We start from the raw sequence: 22,182 nt of genomic DNA, 5'->3' as shown, positions 1-22,182 counted from the left end.
ACATGGGAGAAGTTGCAGTTCTGGAACGTCACCTGCAGATGCCGCTATATCCTACACAGTAGACCTTTAAAATGCAGGTACTCAAACAGACTGGCTGCATAAAACTATGTTAAAAATGTGGATTTTTTTTTGTTGCTGTTGTTGTTTGGCACATGATGATCACAGACTGGAGGTCAAGTTCACCTGCAGTGGCTCGTCATTTTCGTCAATGAGTGACAAGTAAAAAGAAGAAAACAAAAATCAGGTTGTTGTAAAAGAGAGAAAGTTTGCGCAAGGAGAAAAACTGTACCTCCAGTCCTCTCGAGACTTGAATCACTCAGACAGTGTCAGACAGATTTTCTGCATCATTCAGCTTTTAGGCATCCGACTCCTCAGATCAAACACACACCACGACAGATACTAGTTCTTAACAACATCTGTTTAATGATCGGAGACAAAATCAAAAGAGAATACACACAGTTTGATGGTAGAGGACATGCAAACCGGGAATACAAAAACACATGGATGTAGCACCCACGTCATTTTTGAGACAGACACTCAGTGCTTATTTAACAGTCTGTCATCGTAAGAAAACAATCCCAACAGGGCAGAGGAGGCGCACAAACAAAAAGCCAGACAGCGGACATGTGAGGCAAAAGAAAAAAACGACATGAAGCATAGCCTGTTCATTTTACACACATGTACATAAATACATAAGAGGCACATTCGACAGGTAATAACCACCTACGGGGTGATCATGTCAGTCATGTTTGGAGGACTGTGTCCTTTTGTCTTGAGTGAGAACATTAACCGATCGTCTTAGCTTCTCTGTTCAAATTCAGTGAACACAATGTCAAATCAGTATCTCCACACACACTCCTGTTTCTCTACAATAATGTGAGCTTGTCGGTTGGTGGAAATGGCCGAAAAGGAAGTTGCTTTATCCTCAATCACGGAGAGAAAAATGCCACTGAATGCTAAACTACGAGAACAAATTAAACTGCAAAGGGACGTTTGCAGAAGTCATACTGTAGGTCTTTTTGTTATCCATAATACAGAGCTCAACACTTTCAATCACAGTGAGGAATTAAAGGGTCAGAAGAAAAATTAAGAGATCACAACACAAGACATACTCAGGGTTCCCACACACCTTTCCTCGCGGTGCTTCGTTCGACTCTCCCTTGTGACGCCACACAGTGTAGCCGAGGTAAAGCCCCCGGAAACTGACAGTCAGAAACTTTCAAATCCAACATTTTTTTTTAAGACTTGTTCGTCACTTTCCGACACTTGCAGGAACCCCAGACATCACAAAAATCCTTGAAACGCCTCCAATAAGCCATAGTGGTTAACTCCGCTGCCAACATCTGCTTGAACTAAAGTCAGTAGCATTAACAACTCTTTCTTTGACATTCCCAAGCTGCGTCGTACAGGACACTTAAGTAGATCTGACAACGTTAAATCAAGCGTGATGGAGCTAGGCGAGGAATTTAACACAAAATCAATGACTGCACCTTCCTCAGAAAGGTCTGGTGACGTTTCCATGCGCTGACAACTCGACTACACAAATCATTTGAGCAAGAGCACAGTGAGTGGTTGTTTCTATGTCAGATCTACAGAAGCGCCTGGTGCTTGTAACCGTAACTTGTCACAGACGGGACACTGTCCTGTTAATCAGTAGCACGTGCTGCGGGACCTCAACGCCGTCCCTCCTGCTATCTTCAAGACATAAAAAGGTTAAGTGCCAATTTTTGTTACCTTACAGCCAGGAAAACTCTGACTCAGTCTTCACTAAACGTTTTGAAATGTTCATTACCAACATGTCCTGCAGTCTTCCTCCACAAATGAACTTAAACTCTGATTTTTTTCAACTAATAAAAATGTCTCTTGATAGATAACTTAAACGCCAAATTCATCAATGGATTCAATTTTTTAAAAAAGGCCTACGGTCTCGATCCATGAGGTATACATGTTTTTTTTTAATTGCCAGAATTGTAAATGAGGTTTGGTGTAGTGTTCTTGCTTGTAGAGAGTAAATAAGAAGCATAATGCTTGAAAAATCTGTTGTTGACTTTAAGCACAAAGCCATGCAGTTGACTGCAAGTGTCAGAGTGAGACACCACAGCACACGTGTGTCAATTCATGGTTTGCATTGTTGGTTTATGATGTCAAATTTGGAATTTAGATCACGTAGGTCCAGTTGTTTCGTACTATTCCTACCTGAATTACCAGGTAAAAAGCAAAGACAACCTAACTGGTCGTCACGGTGTCCAACTTTTATGCACTCGAGGAGGAAAGAAAAAGCAACAGAGCGGTGGGTCACGAAGCACAACACAAATAAAAGCCGTCTTTAGTGCACCCAGTATAGCGCTGTCGTCATGTCTCAGATATGCCTTTAGTGAGGCTGTGGGGTTTCCCCTGGCTGCCTCCAGGGCTGACGTACTGGCTCTGTGGCCTGCAGACGGACTGTGGAGCGGCCAGACGGGAGTCCTGGTATCCAGCAGTATTTTATTTTTTTATTTATTTTTTTTATTTTTTTACAAGGCCTTGATCCTTTCAGGGTCAGAATCACATATTCTTCAGTGCCATGGCAGTCCAGACGAGGAAGGAGGGGGAAGTTCTTGGCAACAGGAGACGGGGGGAGGAGGAGGAGGAGGAGGAGGAGGAGGAAGGAGCAACAGTCTTCTCTTGTGTGTTGTACTGATTCAGGGAGTTAGAAACCAGAGTGAAGGTTATATTGCACAGTCCTAAGGAACAGTGGAGACAGAGACAGGTGACCGGGAGGTTATTAGCTGTTGAGTGGTGAAAGCGGTGTCTGCTGTGTGGCCCGGCGTTAGAGACACAGAGCGCAGTGGCATTGTCTGTCTGGATCTGGAGCCGACACGCCGGGGATGAAGGTGGGAGAAAAGCCTCATCTACGAGTCCAGAGAGTCAGCTGCAGAACAAACGAGACAAAACAGAGCAGACAGACGTGAGAACAGAAAGACAGAAATGTGATATTCCCCAATTTCTCATCTGCTTTGTACTTTGATCCTCCAAAGAGAGAGTAGCTGGAGGAAACTGAACAGATTCGTGATTAAAAATGGGTTACATCTCGACATCGAGCCTCATGTCTTCAGTACTTAGTCTGCTGCAGTATCACAAAGTTTGTTTTTGCCCTCCAGTGACGTACATGTGTTTCATTCAAGCTACAGCTCTTTTACTTTTGATGCTTCCTCTGGGGTTCACACACACGCTTTGTCTGGAATCTATATTCTCACATTATTTCCCAAACTGAAAACTCAGTCGTATATTTTAACTAAGGATGTTCCTAGTGACTAGTTTTCCTGATATTAAAACACAAGTTTGAAAGTATGAACACTCTATGAGGTCAAACATTGTCTGAAAAAATACTGTGCAAATTATATGAGCCATTTGAAATCGTCAGTCACAATATTTAATAACCAAACTGTATCTTGTATCTGGCAACAACAACTCACTTATATATATATATATATATATATATATATATATGTACACACACACATATATCTATCACGTTCCGACTCCTAGATTCAAGAACACACTCAGACTTACGCTGTAACTCATGCATGGGTGTGCACATCGCTTTTATTTTGAAGTGCTGTTTCCTGCTGTGGAGTGAGTGACTAGTAGACAGCTAATTGACAGAGACAGCAAACTAGCTTGATGACATGTCCAAGTGTGACGCTGAATGTATTAAACTTTGTGGACCATGAAAAACAGACTGAGGAAAAATCTGGACCCTGTGGCTGGACCGGTTGGGAACTACTGGTTTAAGCGTTCCTTGGACAGCTGTGGATTTGTATCGATCACATGCACACGGTTCCATCCATTCAGTTAAAGAGCTCACGTGTGTCTGTGAGTGTGAAAAAGAGAGAAAGGAAAAGCTGTTGATGGTCAGAGCCACTAGTTAGTCTGGCATTTGCCCGTTTTCCTTTTGGTATCTAAATAATAACTTCAACTGACTAGTATTTCTGGTACCACCCAGCAAGGGTAGCAATGTTTAATTGTTAGGTCGACTAATAGCAGACATCCCTAAAGAACTAATTAGTGCACAAAGAGTTATTACAGGAGCCAGTCTTTATTCTGACTATTTTTTGCTATGAAATATTAGTAGACAGACATGCCCAAAGAGGATCAGGGCAGATCAGGGTGTTATTTGCACCCTATAACTATAAATATCTGAGCATTTGGTTGGACATTGATCTCTACTTCAAACGTCAAATTGGAACTCTAACCAAGAAACTCAGGTCTCTTGCTGCTTTTATCATGTGGCTTTGAGACATATTTCAAACTCTACCTGACTCATCACTGCACACTGTACAATCTGGTCAGATGGTGCTCCCATAATAAGTGCAGGATGCAGCACTGGTGTATTTAAATGTACAAGGCCATTCTAGACAGGTTACCCATGTACTATGCTACAAGTTTAACTTGTACTTCTGAGTCTGCAGGCTAGATTCAATCTAGACTCAATAATTTCTCTAATCAGTTTTAAAGCAACATTAACCGAAGTCCTTACCACAAACTTTTACTTAACTGTTGTATGTATGTAATCGTAACTATGATGCCTTCTTGGCCGGGTCACCACTGAAAAGAGATTTTTATCCCAATTGGTTTTTGTTTGTTTTAATAAAGGATAAAATTAAAAATCAAATCAGTGCGTCATTGTTGGAGACATTTCTGGCAAGTCATTTTTTGAGTCACTTTAATGCTCCACCTGACCCAGCATTTCAGAAACCTGTAATTAAAGATGCAAGTGTTTAAGCAAGTGTGGAGCGTGGAAGATGCTTTAGGATTACAGTCTTTAACCGCCATATTTTTGAGTAATCTTAATTTTTATTGTTTGATGAAGTCTACTGATACCCCACTGAAAAGGCCTGTTTATTTGGGAAATGTTTGTTTGGGGATTTTTGTCTTCATTTGTTGAACGCGACAGTCAAGACAATCAGTTCATAGCGTCATCTTGCAACTCTCCATACATCCTGCAAATCAGTCAACTCTAAAACCAACTGACGCACCTGGATCATCACACAGTGAGTAAAACTAAACCGAAACCAGTGAGTTCATCATATCTCCTGTTATGGCGTCTGTGGGCGGGTATTCTGAACATATTTGGAAGCTGCAATAGTCATTAATAAAGACACATCCTTCAGTATGACCCATTGTGCTCATTACAGGATGTGATGTAACAGTACTTCATCTAAAAACACTGTGACCTCCTGATGCACAGCTTTGGGAGTAACTGAACCACAGGGCGGCACAAACAAACAGCAGCCAACTGTTTAATCCAATGACATCCACACTGATGGCGTGCATCAGTGTGCAAGCCCATTATTTCTGAACCTCTTCACTTTAGCTGTATTTTCCAAGGTGTACTACACCCACTACGCCTCTTAATGCGTACTGGAAAACTGTTGGCCTGGAAACTGTCCAAATTATTCATCTGGTCGTGCGCAGTAGCGACACAGCCTCCCTGTCCTTACCTTCCTGTGGTGGGTCAACACTGATCTCCTCCGTCTCCTCCGCGTCCTCCCTCGGCTCTTCTGTGTCGTCCGTCATCTCTTCGTCTGCGTCCTCGTCATCTTCAAGCTCTCTGGCGATGAGCTGGCGGGCCAGTTTGATGTTCATGCCCTCGTTGTAGTGCATCTTCCTCATCATCTGAAAATGCTTCTTTTTGGCTGCAGAGGGGGACAAATTTGAAATCACTTTAAGATGTCAAAAGCAACATGCAGAATTTAGAGTGGTTAATTATACAGCTGCTATACTACTATGACTCTAAAAACAAAGTATTATCTGCTCAGAGTGTGCCATTCCTACATTCTCATCAACCTGAATCATCTGCAGCTCTAAAGCTGATTTTAAAATGTTCCTATGGGTAGCACAAGTTGGCATGTCTAAAACTGCTGAGGCCACAGCTCTGCAGTTGGATTATATCGATCAGATTTGCACTTTCCTGACTGTTCTCTTGCTTCTGCCTGCATAGTTTGGATATAAATGTGAAACAAAAACAAAGCACAGAAACCTGTTAAAATTCTACGTGTGTGTGTGTGGCTACGCAACTCATCTCACATTTCTGTATCAGAGACAGAGAGTAAGAGGGAAAGGTGTGCACATAGACAGGCAAGGTCAGAGTACAGTCAAAAGCATACTGGCACAGCATGTGTGTGTCTTAAAAAGAGCACACAGAACACTGGAGTCCTTTCCAAAACAGATCCCTCTCCACCAGCACTTCACCGTGGGCTGTCACTCTGCATTTAGTCACCCTCACAGCTGCAGAGGACACTTTGTATCAAGGTGGAAGGTAAAAATAAACAGGTGAACACTGGGATATCATGATATAATTATAATGAAGGGCGAGTTTACAAAGAACGGATTACGAACACTGACAGAGCCATTAACTGGGCATCACTTGCAACTGTTATCTGCCCTGTCCCGAGGTCCTTGACACAAGGGATGTTGCGCTTACTGATATTACAGGGCAAAAAGACGGCCATTAATTTTTGCAGCTGAGTGCAATTTGTCCCTTTTTTGTGTCTAACATTATCCATGTGGCAAGGTATAAATGTTTCCTATGCATAACGAACACAGTCAGCAGAACAATGGCAGAGACAAATAGAAAACCAGTCCTGACCAACAAGGTGCAGAGGCATTCCTCCGACTCCAGGCAAGGAATTTTAACGTGTTGAAAAGAAACTAATTTTTTAGTATTTAATATTCCCATCTGTCAGTCTACTTTAGGTACCACCAACTCACTGAAGATGCTAATAATTTCACTGTAACTGCATGTAGCTATTCCTGTAGTGCTGATCTTTGTATATTCAACCATTTTGAGGCTAAGTTGCATTAAAAGGGGATAGTTTTGTGCCAAATGTATGCATGTTACGTAATTTTAACACATGCAAATAGCACAGGAGCACCATGATGCTATGTGCTTGGCTGCGCAGTTTCTGTGCATTTCACCTTTTTAGAATTGCAGGGTTTTTTTGCGTAATTTGTGCAGTTTTAGCGATTGCAAGAGCTGCACAGTCCTTTTGTGAATTAGGAAAAGCATCTCCATGTTTACCTTGTTCTTCAGGAGTCAGCTCCTCTTCCTCCTCCTCGCTGCTCTCTTCCTCTTCTTCCTCTTGTTTCATGAAGCGAGGCTCTGAGCCCTCAGCTGCCACCAGCCTTGAAAAGATGGTAAAAAACAGACAGGAAGGGACAAGAAATAAGTTAATAGGACATCAATTTATTTAATTAATACTGACCATGATAAACGAGCATGTGAACAAATAGAAACAGGAGATCAACAACAGCTCCTCCAGAAGTCAATATTAAAAAAAACTTCTGAAAAGGTTTTTAAGGAGGGCAGCAGGAACAGGAGAAAGACAGATGGAGAGATATTAGGAGAGGGGGAGGAGAGAGTAGGCACAGCGAGAGTGAAGAGATGCAAGCGTGTGCGAGTACTCGAGCATGAAGACAAAAATAACAAGAGTTACTATCTCCATCTCTCACACTCGCAGAGAGCGCTAACAGCAGAGGACAAAATGAATAATGGTTTACGGCTCAGCGAATGGTAGTGAATCGGTGCAACTGCCCCAGGGAGGCTCCCATTTACTGTACTACTGCTCGCCAACCAACTGGCCCGATTCACCCACAAAGGAGACAGTCGATTTCCCTACAGTTTCAAAATGCACCAGTAATGGTATCAGACATTTGAGGCGGGTATAGACGGACAGGAAGGGAAGGAGAAGGTCTAAGTGATGCTGTGAATTTGAGATGAGGGAAGTAAATCCAAGAAAAGTGATGGATGAGAGAACAGAGTAAGAGTGAATGTTGGAGAGATTAAACAACAAGAGGACAGAGGAAAAGAGCAGCTGTTTCACTGTCTGCAGGGTTTAGCGTAAAACAATGGAAGGCACTCTGTGTGGAAGTAAACAAAGGCGGCTAATTGACTTGCAAGCCTGGAGCTGATCACTAGCCTCTCTGTGGTGCACAAACTCAAACTAGCTCATCCCATGGCTGCATCAATGCGCTTACGTAAGCGTGATGGCCCACAGCAAATTCACCTCTCAAGCTCCCGCTGCCGTCCAGAAGACAGCTCCAAGTGGCAGATACACATTTCTCTACACAGGAAGAGGGTCAAGTTGCCACCCAGAAACACCCTGAAACCCATTGTTTGTCTATGGGCTAGTGTTGCTGAGAGCAAAAATGCAGGAAGCATTTCCAGGAAAACCAACAAAAACACAGTGAGCGTACCACTAACCTCCCACAGTAACAAAGATTGCAGTTATAATGTCTCTGTGTGTCTTATGCACAACACAAAATGGAGATGTTCATTTTTACAGGTGTGTTTCCTACTTAGAACAAACTGAAATTAATTCCTCAATCATATTAGGACCTGTCCCCATTAATACTTTTCCCACCACTGACTGAACAGACCTGCAGTGAGCCACACGACTGTCAGCTCAGAGAGCAGTCTGAGGACATGCTAAATATAACGTAGTTTGGGGCATAGCGCTGACCTTTACCAAGGTTCTCTCAGCTTGACTCTCTTTCAGTTAAAAAAAAAAAAAAGGAAGAAGTTTGTCAAGATGCATTTGGTAAACCCAGCCCGGGGCACTGTCAAAGGCAGCAGTGCAGTCTGGGAGTGAGTAAACTGCCCACTGTCTGTATCTTGTGTGTGCGTGCGTGTCTGTGCGTACACAACTTTCTGCCTGGACAACTCTGTCCTGGAGCCTGCAGCTGAGCAGCTGCTCTATTACACCATCACCAACTGGGAGGTTACAACTAACTATCTTCATCCCAAAATATAAAAGGTAAGAATATTAAGTCTGGGGATAAACTGATTCATGTATTTCCTGCAAAAGATGCAGTGGCCAAAAGGGCAAACATGCTACAATGGTCCAAATCATTTTCATTTAGAGAAACATGCAGAAGGTTCAGAAACAACGCCAAAACAATGAAGCTGTGCTATGTGGAACAACTTGATTTCAAGTGGAGGAGAGAGACCAGACAAGACAGTGTGTGGGGAGAAAAGTGGAACAAACAGGTGATGAAAAAAGGTACATATTCTTCGTATACGGTTTGCCTTTTACAATATTATAAATGAGTGACAGATTTAGGTAGCTAGCATTAGCATCACACTGGCGTTCTACTTAGCGCTCCCCCTAGAGGCCTGGAGAACTCTGCTCTGATATGCAGCGTTTTTCTGACGCATTTTTGGGGTATGTGTGTTTTTGACATTGCATCATTTTTTTGTATTTGCATTGTGTTTGCTGATAATGTATTGTTTTGGCTTTCTGCAGCACATTTTTTCATTTTCATTTGCAGCACCTTTCTGTTGTTGAATTTTTCTTTTGCCCTTGTCGGCCACCGTAGTAAAACAATGTTCCACATCAACAGTATTGCAACTTTTTTGGCACTGCAGTCTTATAACGTGCTGTCCAAATGTTTCTCTGTGTCATGCTGCAGTAAAGTGGTCACTGCGTGTATTAAGGACGTCAGAGGCAGCACAGTAAATCCACTCTTATCAGTTACTGTTTCGACATTCTTGATGGAGGACAAGGAAGTTGGTGAGTGTGTTCAGGTGTGGCCTATCTGGGCTACACCTGAGAGCCTGAATGATTTCTCTCCCTTTCCCAGGTTACATTTCTACTTCACTAAAAAATCTAAAAAGCTACGCACTGCACCAGGAACTACAGCGCAATAAAAAATTAAAAGGTAGCAGAGCTGTTACAGCAGCCAAACCTAATCATCTTTCTTTTCTGCCTCTGTACTTGGTTTGTTTCCTCCCATTCCCATTTCTTACTTTGATGCCAGGTCGTCAGCCGTGAGTCCACCGTGGCCGTCAGAGTCACTCAGCGCACCTTCATCATCGTCGTCGCCCACCATCCTGAAAGACAGACATTAACTGAATAAAGATAAGCTGAAAATGAGGTAAGGGACGGAGGATCAACACAAAAAAGGACGACAGGAAATAAACAAACAGATAGCCAAGGAGATAAACTGACAGAGGGGATAAAGGGTAGAGAGGAAGGAGAGTACAGAGGGAAAATGTAGACAGGAAAGAGGACCAGAGAGAGAGAGGAAAGGTCTGTGACGAGGGTGACCTTCCCTGCAGCAGCCTGGCATATTGGATTACAAACCTGCTGAGACATGCACCAACTCAACTGTCCTACATTGGCATAGGTTAGAGCTCAAACTGTCTGCGATCATTTTAAGCATAAATGATGTGGTGTTAGAAATTAGAAGGTGACAAAGGGAAATTTGACAAAAGGGTCTGACCTGTTGTAAGGTGTGCTGGGTTCATCAATCTTCATCAGGCCATAGTCTTTGTCAGGTGGATGGTATGTGGCCAGGATGTTCATTTCATCCCATTTCTGGGATTTCTTCCTGTAAAAGGATCAGAGAAAACACGGTGAAAAGAAAATGAGGGCTAAATGGACAGACGCTCCATTTGGACCACCAGCCACCCACTCACAGATTCCTCCAGGGAAACAGGCGACCAGATTTAATCTAGGACTGAACCTGCCCCACTTTGCACTCCGACTGCATATTTTGGGAACACGCAGGCGAAAAAGCCCGGAAATGTCATCTGCACCGATTTCTGAAGACTTCCAGGATTTGCTTTCGTGTCGAGGTAATCCATCACGGATGTGAGTAAGGGTCTGAGTGAGGGCTAAGGCTGATCAGCTGTGAATGAATAAGGTCAAGAGTCAACAACAGTCTCATTTGATATGATTGCTTTTTTTTTCTTCTAGAGTTGATTTTTGTCCCACTTCTCTGAAACACACCTGTTCCAAATCCCCCAAATGGTGTCACCTTTGGTTGCTCCCCCCAGGCTTTCTGTTCAAAATTACTGTAATCCTTGCTGCCCTTTCAAATCCTTGGAGGAAATGAACAGAAGCAAAGACTAAATCAGCACAGAATGAGACATTTGCTCGAGAGGATAAAGAGATAACACCTGCCATTATAGTTCAGGAGAGAGACAGAGGAAATATTTGTTGTAACATTTAGTTTCAGTGGTCCCTTCTCTTTTTAGTTTACTGTAAGCCTGAGCAGTGTCTCATTAGGACAATGTTTACTTCTTCTTTCACACTTTTTATCCTTTTAATTCCACACAAACTCAGCTGAAACCTAAAGCTATAAATCCAAGGGCTCATGGGAGTTATCTGGGCACGGGTTAAACCACTTCTATTCTCCCAAGCCTCTCCTGCAAAGATGCTGTACATCAGTCTTGACCTTGTTCTTTAGAACAAAAGGTCGGGTATCAGGGGAGACAGGCAAGGGGTGGGAGATGCTAAATCCACTGCCTGCAGAGCTCCCCTACGCCTCTCACTCAAAAACAGACCTGAGCCACACAGACCCTGCAAAAACACCACATCATTCTCTCTGTCCCAAAACACTAAACGGGAGGGAATCATCCTAAGGTCCCACAGCTGCAAATCAGAGGAAGTACAACAAATTAATTATCTCAAGTTAAATGTCCTATGTGGAAAAACCCTCCGCTAAAAACAAAGGAAAGTAGGGGTGTGCAGTATGGGTGTAGCCTGCACAACCTCAGTACGTGCAGGAAACAGTGACACAAAGTACACGCACAGAGGTTTGTCAATAAGTCAATCAATTTGGGTGTGGATGCTGAGCTAAGTAGATTTCACTGGATGCTACCCAACTCTGGTTCTCATGAGTTGCCTTTGGTATTTAGCTTTATTTAACAAGCTTGCATGTGCCTTAAGAGCTACATAAGTGGATGAAAAGGCAGATGCACACTCAGTTGCCAGTGTTTAAGGTACACCTAGCTAAAATGAATACAGTCTGATATAAGAGTCTGGCAATACGTCCTACATTCACAATGGCTGTTATGTTCAATTTTTGTTTGATAGAGGTTTATACACCTTTATACACTTTTTACCTATTAGAAGAGTCAATTTACAATTATGTCTGTTTGCAATATGGTAAAAGGTTTGTTTAAATGACATGGTAAACACAGCTTGAACAAATTACCCTTATATTTCCATTTTATTCTCCTCCCCCAAAATCCCCATTGATTCCCTGTAAAGTTTATAAGTTGAGTATTCCTGGAATTTCGCAGCCCTAGTTGAGACTGGCATCTGAAAAAAAAAAAAGAAATGGGTTTGAGCACCAAATAATTCAGTCGAGTTTAAAGGGATTTGGCCAAGACTCAAGCACATTAGGTGACGAGAACTGGCACTGTAATGAGCTGCTGGCCTGCTTATGAGCAGCGAGGTGGCCGAGCAGTTTGAGAAACCGCTCTGTAAACAGACGGCAAATAGGCCAGTGTTGTTCATCCTGATAAAAATGACCTTGACCAACATTCTGAACATGCATACTCATTCTATTAAATTAGCAAACTTGTTGGATGGGGTTGCGTAACTGGAACAAATGCAAAACTAGAAATGGTAAAGAGAGTGAATTCCTTTGCAAATACTCCATACAGCAGTACAATTTTGTTCAGGGAATCATAAGAATATATAATACTGTATAATCAATGTTAGGGCTTTGTTCAAGGATAATAGTTTTCCTTTCCATCAAGACAGGAAAATAATCTCTTTTGCAGAACGTTGCCTTGAGAGTAAAATCAAAAAACACTATGACAGTCAGTTTCATCAACGTTTGCTAAAGCAACCTCAGATCTGAGAAACACCATCAGCGCAGGGCTCTGAGTAACATCTGGAAGAGTGTGTGTGTTACGATGCTAGGCGTTAATGAGTCTGTAGAGCTTCACTCTACAGAGTGTGCGGTTACACAACACATCCCAGAAGCAGCCAATCGTGTTCTATTTCCGCCAAACTGCAATTGCCCTTAAATCCACTCCAGTGCCCTCACTCATTCAGAGCAAATCATCACAAAAACGGAAATGAAATGATGATGCACCTGCCACCGTGAGAGGAAAAAAACAAACAAAAACAACTACTAGCAGACACTAAATATAGAGCTGTATCTCTTATGTGATGATTATCTGTCCAGGGTGGTCAATGGCCGGCGACATAACGCTTCAGGGAAACTCATTAAATAGAGTGAGTCATCATTGAGAGCTGAGCTGTGCTATCAGGTAGCATAGCCAGAGGGTAGTGAGGAAAGGTCCAGCCCTGTGCTCTCCGTTACTGACTGAACCCACCAACAGCCCTCCTTGTTTTACAGTCAAGACATTGGCTGGTCCAAATGCACAGAATATACTGCTTCCATATACTGTATCAAGCCTGCAAAAGAAATTGGTACCAGTCACCGGGGAGGTGCTTATCAATTTTAACTGTGTCTCTTTCCCAGCCAAAGAAAGTTAACATTATTAAACTCTGTCCCCTAGATTTACCAAAAATTAGTAGAATGTACCTTGTTTCTTTTTGTTTTTTTTTTTTAACTATTTCATATTTGAGGTTTTCTGCTTTTTTCTGGTGTGCAAATCACTGCTTCTTTCCTTCCTCAGGCAGCAGTGGCTAGTAGTAGATTTAGGGTTAAAAGCAGTTTCTTAAGCCCCTGTCATGAGTCCAGACATTAGAAAGTGCATCAGTGGAGATTTGAAGCAAAGTAATAAGGAGGGACTGCACACTGAATTCTCTGGCAACATCACGGGTCATGGTAAGGTCATGATGTGGGTAACAGGCGGTGTCCTCTATAAAAAATGCACGGGGCTTTCCACTGTTACACTTCCAAGTTATGTTACTGTTTGGTGCAGTGAATCCAAATCTAAACTGAGTAGTGATGGGAGAGAACCGGTTCCAAATTGTGAGACCATCAGAACACTATGGCTCCGACCTCCTCAGTTCCTTTTATCAATGCCAGCATGTTATTCTGACAGCTGCATGCTCCCAAACGATGTCAATCCGACATCTACTCTGCCAGGAACTTGCAACGAGGAGTCATGGCGTAGAGGAATAAACAGTCCAAAGCACTGCTTATTATAAACACACACAGCAACAGTGTTGCTTGTAATGTCTGTAAAATGATAATTCTATGTAAGGTTGAAATGTTAGCAAAGTGCTCAAACACCTTTCTACCAAACATGGGCTTAAATTCCAGGAATGCTATGGACTCTATGCATGAGTGCCACTGCTTCCAACCATGTAACATGTTCATTACCGAAGATGAATGTCCTGTGAAAATAACAGCGGCCTCAGGCAGGTAGAATTAGCAGATTTTTACTGTGACGAAGAAAACCTAAATGAAAATGAACGCTACACAAATATTCTCTCTTATTTCGTCTGTTTTAGATAACAGACTGTTGCATTTATGCCTTTTCTCTGTTTCTACACTGTGTTCAGACTCAGGGACAGTAAAACGGTTGGATTGATGCTGAACACCAACTGTGCACAGCCTATTGTGTTCACAGTAAAAGACAACTCTAAAATTTATCACACAACGCAACATGTTGAATGTCAGGAACGTCCACCAGAGCTGTTGCCTGTGAACTGAATGTTAATTTAACTACCTTCAGCTGTCTCCAATGTTGTTTCCGTTAATTTGGCAGTACATCCAACCAACCACATATCCTCACAAGTCTTTTACGATGACAAACTGCTGTCAGGTCGAGATCATAGTGAGGATGACGAGCATGCAGATGAGCTTCCCTGAGATGGTTTCTGACGGTTTATGTAGAAATTCTTCAGTTGTGCAAACCAATCGTTGCATCAGCTGTTCAGAGGTTTGGTTTCAGACCAAGTTGCAGGTAAAGAAGCTGGTGTGGAACATGGATTTTAAAAACTTTGCTACAAAATATTGAGTGCATAAAAATGTCTTAGATCTTTAACTTAAACCTGTGTAAAATGGGAGCAAAAACAAAAGTGTTGCATTCAAATGATTGTTCAGTGTATTGTACCCTCCTCTGTACCAAGAATACAGGAGATAATAAAAAGGGAAGTAATAAGTTTTACTGCGCTGTCCTAAAGCAGTTACTGCTCTTTATCACTGTAGACCAGAGGTGTTCAGACACCTGTTGATTCTGACTATCAGTTCCAGACATTTCTCATCACTACAGAAACTGTATTAATAATCTGAGCCCACAGTTGACCTCACCTGACCCGCACTCAGGAGGGTAAAATGTCCGAGTGGTAATTTTCTGTCCACATTATGGAAAATCTGAGATTCACTGCCTGCCAGTCAAACTGTCCATCACACAGTCAGGATAAGGCTGGCAAGACAGTGAAGGAGAGATTACGTTTCATGGAAGCAACCATGAATTATACATGGCCGGGTGTGAGGCCCATACATCACTATTAACTAAATAATAGTGGGTGATTGAAGGGATAACAAAAGTGACAGTCTTAATGGGTTAAAAAAAAGTGGGCAAGACCTTACAATGCCCAACTAGGCTTTAGTTACGCTGACTTCTGCAGGTTGGAGTTGTCTCTCCACTGAATAAAAGTAGGAAACATTTCTAACAGGCATCAAGAGAGTCTTACTCTGATGACTGTAACCAATAGCAACTACTGAGTTTTATAATCTGGGTTCATGCTCTTCCTATAAATCTATGGAGGGAGCCGAACTGTTTAAACATAGACAGGTGTTTGACCAAATTTGTAGAGCTGGTTTATAATATCATCTGGGTACTATAGAACGAGCTGGGAGGGAAATATGATTAATTACACACAATTAAAGAAGATAAGAAGGGAAACATGTTTCGGCTGTTGTCAAGCGCAACAGCCCTCATTTATCACACTAACGTATAAACCAGCACAGATCTGAGCACGGAAATAATGTTACGATAGGGTAGTGTAGTGTAGTTCTGATCTCACCAGTGATGGCGTAGAAATGATCGGGTGTTGATGATTGGCCACTGAATCGTCAATTACACTGTTGGAGGGTGTATTTATTTCTTTTACGTTCACTCAAACATGCGTGCACAAGTTTAGACCCATCATGGAATTTGAACGTAGCCTCCACTCATGACCACATTGACAAATGCCAAGCTTTGTGTGGAAATGACCACACGCCCAGTTTTGTGTCGTACGTTTGTTCATAAATGAGGGCCACTGTGAGCACTGCTGTCCTGAACAAGGGGAGCTATAAAGCTTGCCAATCTTAAGTTATTCTATAAAACACAGAGCACATCGAGAGAGTTCATTAGTATGTATGGAGCCAGAGTGGTCAAGACCTGTCAGAGTTTTAGCATAGTAGACAAAGGATGACATTGGAGGGTCATTTTTCTATCCAAAAAATGCTGACTTACACTGACATGGGGCTTATGAAAAAAAAAAAAAAAAAAATCACAATCAAACTGAATGCAAGGAGCTAAAAAAATCTAACTAAATTTAAAAGGAAAACAAGAAGTTATTAAAATATTTGTGCCATTTGTACAGATTTTAAAAGCATGTAAGCCCTGTAAACAGACTGATGATTGTGTATGTATTTGCTTTAAACTCAGAGCTGACAGGTACAGCATGGTACAGCATGGTCAGCCCTTGTTCTTCTCTCTATTCGGTGCATGGCCGCACACAGGATCCTTCCAGAAAACTCTTTTTCCTCCACTTCCTCGTCACTCAAAGACAGACTATTTTTGTATCAACACAGAAAAAGCTCGATTCACTGTTGGGACTTGAATTCACTAATAACTGCCATCCCATGGCCTAATTTCTCAAGCTGACGCTCAGAGAGGATTGGTACTCGTGTTTAGACCTGCTGGTATATATTCAACTTAAACCAAACAAAGAATAACTGTTTACATCCCGAATTAACAAATATAATCCTAAATCTGATAATTTCTTAAAATACTGTCCACTATGCCTTATATTATACATGTTGATCTCAATGTTTAGAAGCATCACACTATAACCATGCAATTTTTTGCATGACTCCCAATATTTTCAGGCTGGAGCTCATTTTTAAAAGGGATTCAAATCTTTGACTCTACTTATAGATTCAGCAGATGATAATGCCCAAGCCAACTGTTCCAGTGGGCAGACTCTCCAGTTAGCGTCAAAGATTTAGCAGCATTTGGCAAGTGGGTGGTGTCAAGTCATCACCCTGTAAATCAGACAGAATTCAGTTCATGTAAAGCCCTCATATGTACTTATTTTTAATGAGAATAGACATTGTCTTCGATTTTGGATACCATAATATCATAAATGTTATCTTTTCCTGGTCATTATATCCATATGACTGATAATTATTTATGAAAAAAATTCATCTTGTGAAAGCACCAAAAGTCAACCCAACAATTGGCCAAAAATATCAAATATAAACATCATATCATTTCTTCATATTTTCCAGCTGTACTGTGTACTTCATAGTATTCTTAAGTAGCAGATGTACTTTGTAAAGGAACACTTGCTCAAAGCCACTTTGAAACGTTCAAACAAAAAGCACTGGACAACCTCCTGCACAGCCTTGTGCATTTTTTTCCCTCTGGCATTTTTAATCCAATTACTTACAGGTCTGTTCGCAGATGACATACATAACTAAAAATATCCAGAACTGTGTTTCTTTCACATTACATTGTGCCACAGCTATACAGATAATGTAAAGTCATACATAATTGTGTTTTAGTAGGTTTTTTTTTTCTTTTTACCGATCATGCTGTGGCAAAAGGGGCTCCCTTGTGTCTGCAAATCTCCTTTAAATAGCAGCACAGCATCACTCAGGGAACACTGTGTGTCCAGAGTTTCCTGGAGGCAGAGAGGAGACTGAGAGGTGGCTGTGGGAGAGCACAGCACTGAAAGACTTAACAGGGACAGGTGATCTGAAGCGTTATGTCTCACTGCCACAGCCAAAGTGTCAGTATTAATGATATCAATGCATAGGAGGAGGCAAGGCTCCAGAAAAAGAAACCAACTTCCAAATGTTGTCAACCCGACCCTGAAGCTGCGCACCTACTGGATGGCAAAGGAGCTGATTTAGCAGTCCCAGGCCAGCTCTCACAAACTGCACCTCAGTAGTTCATCATGGAGCTGTGTCACTGCCCTTAACTGTGGGACTATTGGCAGACCCCCAACTTATTTCCCTTTTAATGTTCTTGACCTCGTCTGAGGCGTCTCCATTGCCACTGAATACGCTTGATATTTTAGTATGGTGTCCTTTACTGCAAGTGGAGTAAGCCAAACTATCATTTTGGCTACCATAAGGATGGAATGCCGAGCAAGGTCAGTGTCCTCTGACAACGCATCAAGCCTGCCCTGGATGAACTAAAGGGCATGTGAGATGTGTTCAGGAAGCATGAGATTTGACAGCGGTTGAGATGGTTGTTGAAGAATTAGTGCAGAGGTGGGTGTACGTTTATCAGATCAGAGTAGTCTTGTTAACCACAAGCTGGTGCGTCAGTGCCAGCGAGGGTCTGTAACACAGTTGTCAGTATCAGATATAACATCAAATGTTTGTTGCTAGAAATATAACTTGGGTTACACCCAGGTCTGCTTTGTCTGACACTGGTTTAGACTGATTACAATCTCAGTGACTCATAAAAAGCCTGTCAAGTCTTCATGTTACACACATTTCAGCATTTTTGGATGAAAACATAGCAAATACACTGCAATGCCCTCAAACTTTGGCTCCCAACCTGGGCGTCCCAACTACCCTAGAGGTCACCAAAGATTCACAGGGGGTCACAAGGCCTTCTAGTAGTGTGAGAGAACTTTTAAAAAATATACAGCATGTCTATTTCCCAGAATTTGTTTCACTGGTGTGAAGAAAACTAAGTGAAAGGTTTGGATTATCATCAAAGATATCTCAAAATCTCACCGGATATGGGCATGGTAAAGACCTGAACACAAACTATATTAACAGAGTATTCACTGTCTCCTAAACAGCCTTGTCCTGCATTAGAAATGTATACAGTTCAAACAACCAAAGCTAAAATGACCAGTTTTATCACACAACACATGTTGAATGTCAGGAACATCAACCAGAGCTGTTGCTTGAGAACTAAATGTTCATTTCGCTACCTTAAGCTTTCTCCAATGTTGTTTCCGTTAATTTGGCAGTACATCCAACCGACCACACAACTGCTTAAACAATATAAAAAGCTAAAACAACAGCAAAGTATCAGGGAGAAGAAAACACTGAATTTGTAAAAAAGAAGCCTTCTAAGTATGTAAAAATATATAATAGAGAGAATCATATTAAAAAAGTCCCTACAAATAAGAGGAAAACTCATCTCTGAAACAATTTTCACCTGCTTTAAATTCAGCCAAATCACTAGTTTTACGCAAACTGCAGCTGTTACATTAACTGTTTGGATACAGTTTGTCAGTTGTTCTGTATCGCTATTCAATTCAATTTTATTTATTAAGCCCAATATCACAAATCACAATTTGCCTAAGAGGGCTTTACAGCATACGACATCCCTCTAACCTTTGGACCCTCACAGCGGATGAGGAAAAACTGCCCCAAAAATACCCTTTAATGGGAAAAAATGGTAGATGCCACAGGAAGAGCAACTGAGGAGTGATCCCTCTTCCAGGACGGACAGATGTGCAATAGATGTCATACATCTTATTGTTATGCATTTATTATAATATGTAATATACACTGACAACCCCTGAGCCAGGATGGGTTAAATGGATGGATGGATAAAAAGGTTAGAAACCACTGCCTTAAAATGTGGCTTTTTTTTGTGGCTATTTCAGAAAGTAATATGAATGCAGGAACCCAAACTCTCTAATGAATAGCAGGGGAAGGAGGACAAAAAAGCACGAAGGCATGTGATGTTTTCATTCATTATAAGTTCAATAATCATTGTGCTCTCCACATCATTTAATGGAGGAGTGATAGCCTAGATCTCAAACACTTTACTGAGACCTGTTGCAGACAATGGACTGTACAGTACACTGTTTGTCTTACATTTAATGTCAGCAGTGTCTATCTTTTTCTGCAGAACACAAATCTTCAGTCAGTGTTTGTAACTTACAGAAAACTAAAGTAGTGCTAGGTGTTAAAAGAGGGAAGCTAAAGCACCAAACTAATGTTACCGTCAATGTAACGCAACGTTAACGTTATATGGAGGAGGACATGACAACACGGTTGGTGTTAATTTGCCCAATTATGGTCGTTGCTTCCTGAGGGTCGTCACTTTTAAACGTTTGTACCCATATTTTTAAATCACCACAAAGTTAAGCAAGTCGCCGGTAAGAGTTTTGAATTTGAACAATGTGTGTTACCTGTCGTGGCTCTGACATTACTGGCTAGCGAACAAGCTAAACTGACAGCCGACTCATGGCGGTAAACGTTAGCTCTTGGTTACACATACCATTATGATTTTATCAGGGAGGAGAAACAATGTCACAGTCGCTGGAAACAACCAGAAAGTTTTCACACAGACAGCACACGGTGGTGACTAACATTAACGGCCGAACGGTGACTTGTCAGTTAGCCTGACAGGGGAGTAACGTTAACGTTCGAGAGGCTAACAAGTGTTTAGCTAGCTAACGTCACCTGTCTACCAGCCTCACGACAGCCAAGCAGAAAAACTTACTGTTGGTCTTCCTCCGAGAGTACGGGGGCTTGTTCAGCGGTGTCTGGTGGTACTTCATCGGGCAGCGATTTGACGTTTGTCCCGGTGTTCTTGTTTTTCAGGATGCCTTTTATCGGCCGGGGAGCTGCCATTCCCACACGCTGACTGTCAGACCCGGCTGGCTCAACTATTTCTCTTCAACGGATATTCCGACTCTGTGATTTCGGCGACTCAGTAACCAACGGCAGGTTCGGTTTTAAGCATGCTCCCCGTCATAACTCAGTGGTCTTCCATAAAGTCGGGCAAACCCATGCAGGATCCTATGTGCACTGGCTGTTCAGCATGTCTACTCTCCGTTTGTTGTTCCCAGGACTGGTGGGGCGACAGCACTACTAGCGGGTCTGCTATGCTTGCAATATCGCGAGATTTTGAAACGATATTTCACACTGTCCTATAAATGCTGTCTTTGTGAGCTCGGAAATTTCAACATCGTGAAGGCGTCTTTATGCAGGTTTTCACAAACAATGTAGAATGCAACAACTGTAGTATTTTTATAGTATTTTGTATTTTATTAAGTAGTATGAATGCAGGAACCCAAACTCTGTGCTGAACAGCAGGGGAAGGAGGACAAAATATGCATGAAGGCATATGGTGTTTTCATTCATTATAACCTCCTGAGACTTCAACTTTTGGTTTGTTTGCATTTTTAATTTCTCCTAGCTATTTGGGATGAGTAGGACTCGATAAGTATGAAAAAAATAAATATTATCAATGATGACGTCTAAATGTCCTCAAATGGACAGTATGGACAGTAAGAAAGTAAGTGTCTTAGCTTGTTACTGTTGCTAAAATTAGTCAAATTTGTTGCCATATCAAACTACAAACATAATTTATCATGAATGAACAAGTTTCAACCATAAAATGTGATCAGGTTTTTGGACCTTGTCCACTTTTATGTCAGGATCAGCTGCAGACTGACTTGGCAGAAAGGGCTGCCATCTAGTTTTTACACGGGTTAATGTACTGCACTCTCATACCACTAGGTGGCACAAAAAAGTGTCCACGAATGAGGACAACAGGTCTAGTTATGTAGAATAAAGTATAAAGTCAAGTAAACCCAAAAATGTAGATTGCAGATTGCAACTCGCTGAAACTTATCTCTTTTGCAAAGTGTGCACCCCCAGTAAGGACTGCATTATTATTACCTCCGCCAAGGAGGTTATGTTTTCGCCGGCGTTGGTCTGTTTGTCTGTTTGTCTGCAAAATAACTCAAAAAGTTCTGAATGGATTTTGATGAAATTTTCAGGAAAGGTTGATAATGACACAAGGAACAGATGATAAAATTTTGGTGGTGATTGTTTGATGCGAAGTGGATAAAATAATAAAATGGCGGGAAATCCGAGCTGCTTGGGGCGGAGGTCTGCACTCTCCGAGTGTTCTAGTTCATTGTGTAAGAGATTTTTCCGGGAGCTGATTTAACCACAGAGGTCTCTTCCTTTCCAAAAGAAATGGACCAGTTGATTAAAACAGTTTAAAAAAAACATAGAATAGAGCAGTTCCGTATTAAAAAAATCTGTGTTTTTACAGCCGCTGCTCGTGGCGGAGGGGCTGTAAATTACAGTGGTTGACACGGAAACATGAATGTCCCTATGTAGAGCCAGTGTTTGGTTTGTCTGTTCTGGGCTACTGTAGAAGCATGACAGTGCAACATGGTGGACACTGTGGATGAAGACCTGCTCCCTATGTAGATATAAACTGCTTATTCTAAGGTAACAGAAACACAACAATTCTTATTTTTAGGT

The 22,182-nt window shown here is 41.8% G+C and overlaps 1 protein-coding gene across 1 annotated transcript; it reads right to left on the bottom strand.

Moving 5' to 3' along the window:
- Positions 1 to 399: 399 nt before the first annotated feature.
- Positions 400 to 20,772, bottom strand: ppp1r2 (protein phosphatase 1, regulatory (inhibitor) subunit 2). Its single transcript, XM_049587690.1, has 6 exons — positions 20,402 to 20,772; positions 10,267 to 10,374; positions 9,791 to 9,874; positions 7,064 to 7,167; positions 5,484 to 5,678; positions 400 to 2,911 (listed from the first exon to the last, which is right to left on the bottom strand). The coding sequence occupies exons 1-6, from the start codon at positions 20,530 to 20,532 to the stop codon at positions 2,892 to 2,894; spliced, it is 642 nt and encodes a 213-aa protein (XP_049443647.1). The 5' UTR covers positions 20,533 to 20,772; the 3' UTR covers positions 400 to 2,891.
- Positions 20,773 to 22,182: the final 1,410 nt, after the last annotated feature.

Source organism: Epinephelus fuscoguttatus, linkage group LG10, assembly GCF_011397635.1.
Source record: "Epinephelus fuscoguttatus linkage group LG10, E.fuscoguttatus.final_Chr_v1".
NCBI lineage: Eukaryota > Metazoa > Chordata > Actinopteri > Perciformes > Serranidae > Epinephelus > Epinephelus fuscoguttatus.
The sequence above is the reverse complement of the archived record's forward strand: the minus strand, read 5'-3'. Positions and strand labels throughout refer to the sequence as shown.

Bases quoted from the DNA above. Each gene is read 5' to 3' on its own strand.
- ppp1r2 (XM_049587690.1), bottom strand. From the start codon at position 20,532: ATGGCAGCTCCCCGGCCGATAAAAGGCATCCTGAAAAACAAGAACACC. The intron at 9,875-10,266 runs GTCAGACCCTTT...TCTGTCTTTCAG, and splicing joins CCCAGCACACCTTACAACAG to GATGGTGGGCGACGACGATG. The intron at 5,679-7,063 runs GTAAACATGGAG...CCCCCTCTGCAG, and splicing joins GCTGACTCCTGAAGAACAAG to CCAAAAAGAAGCATTTTCAG.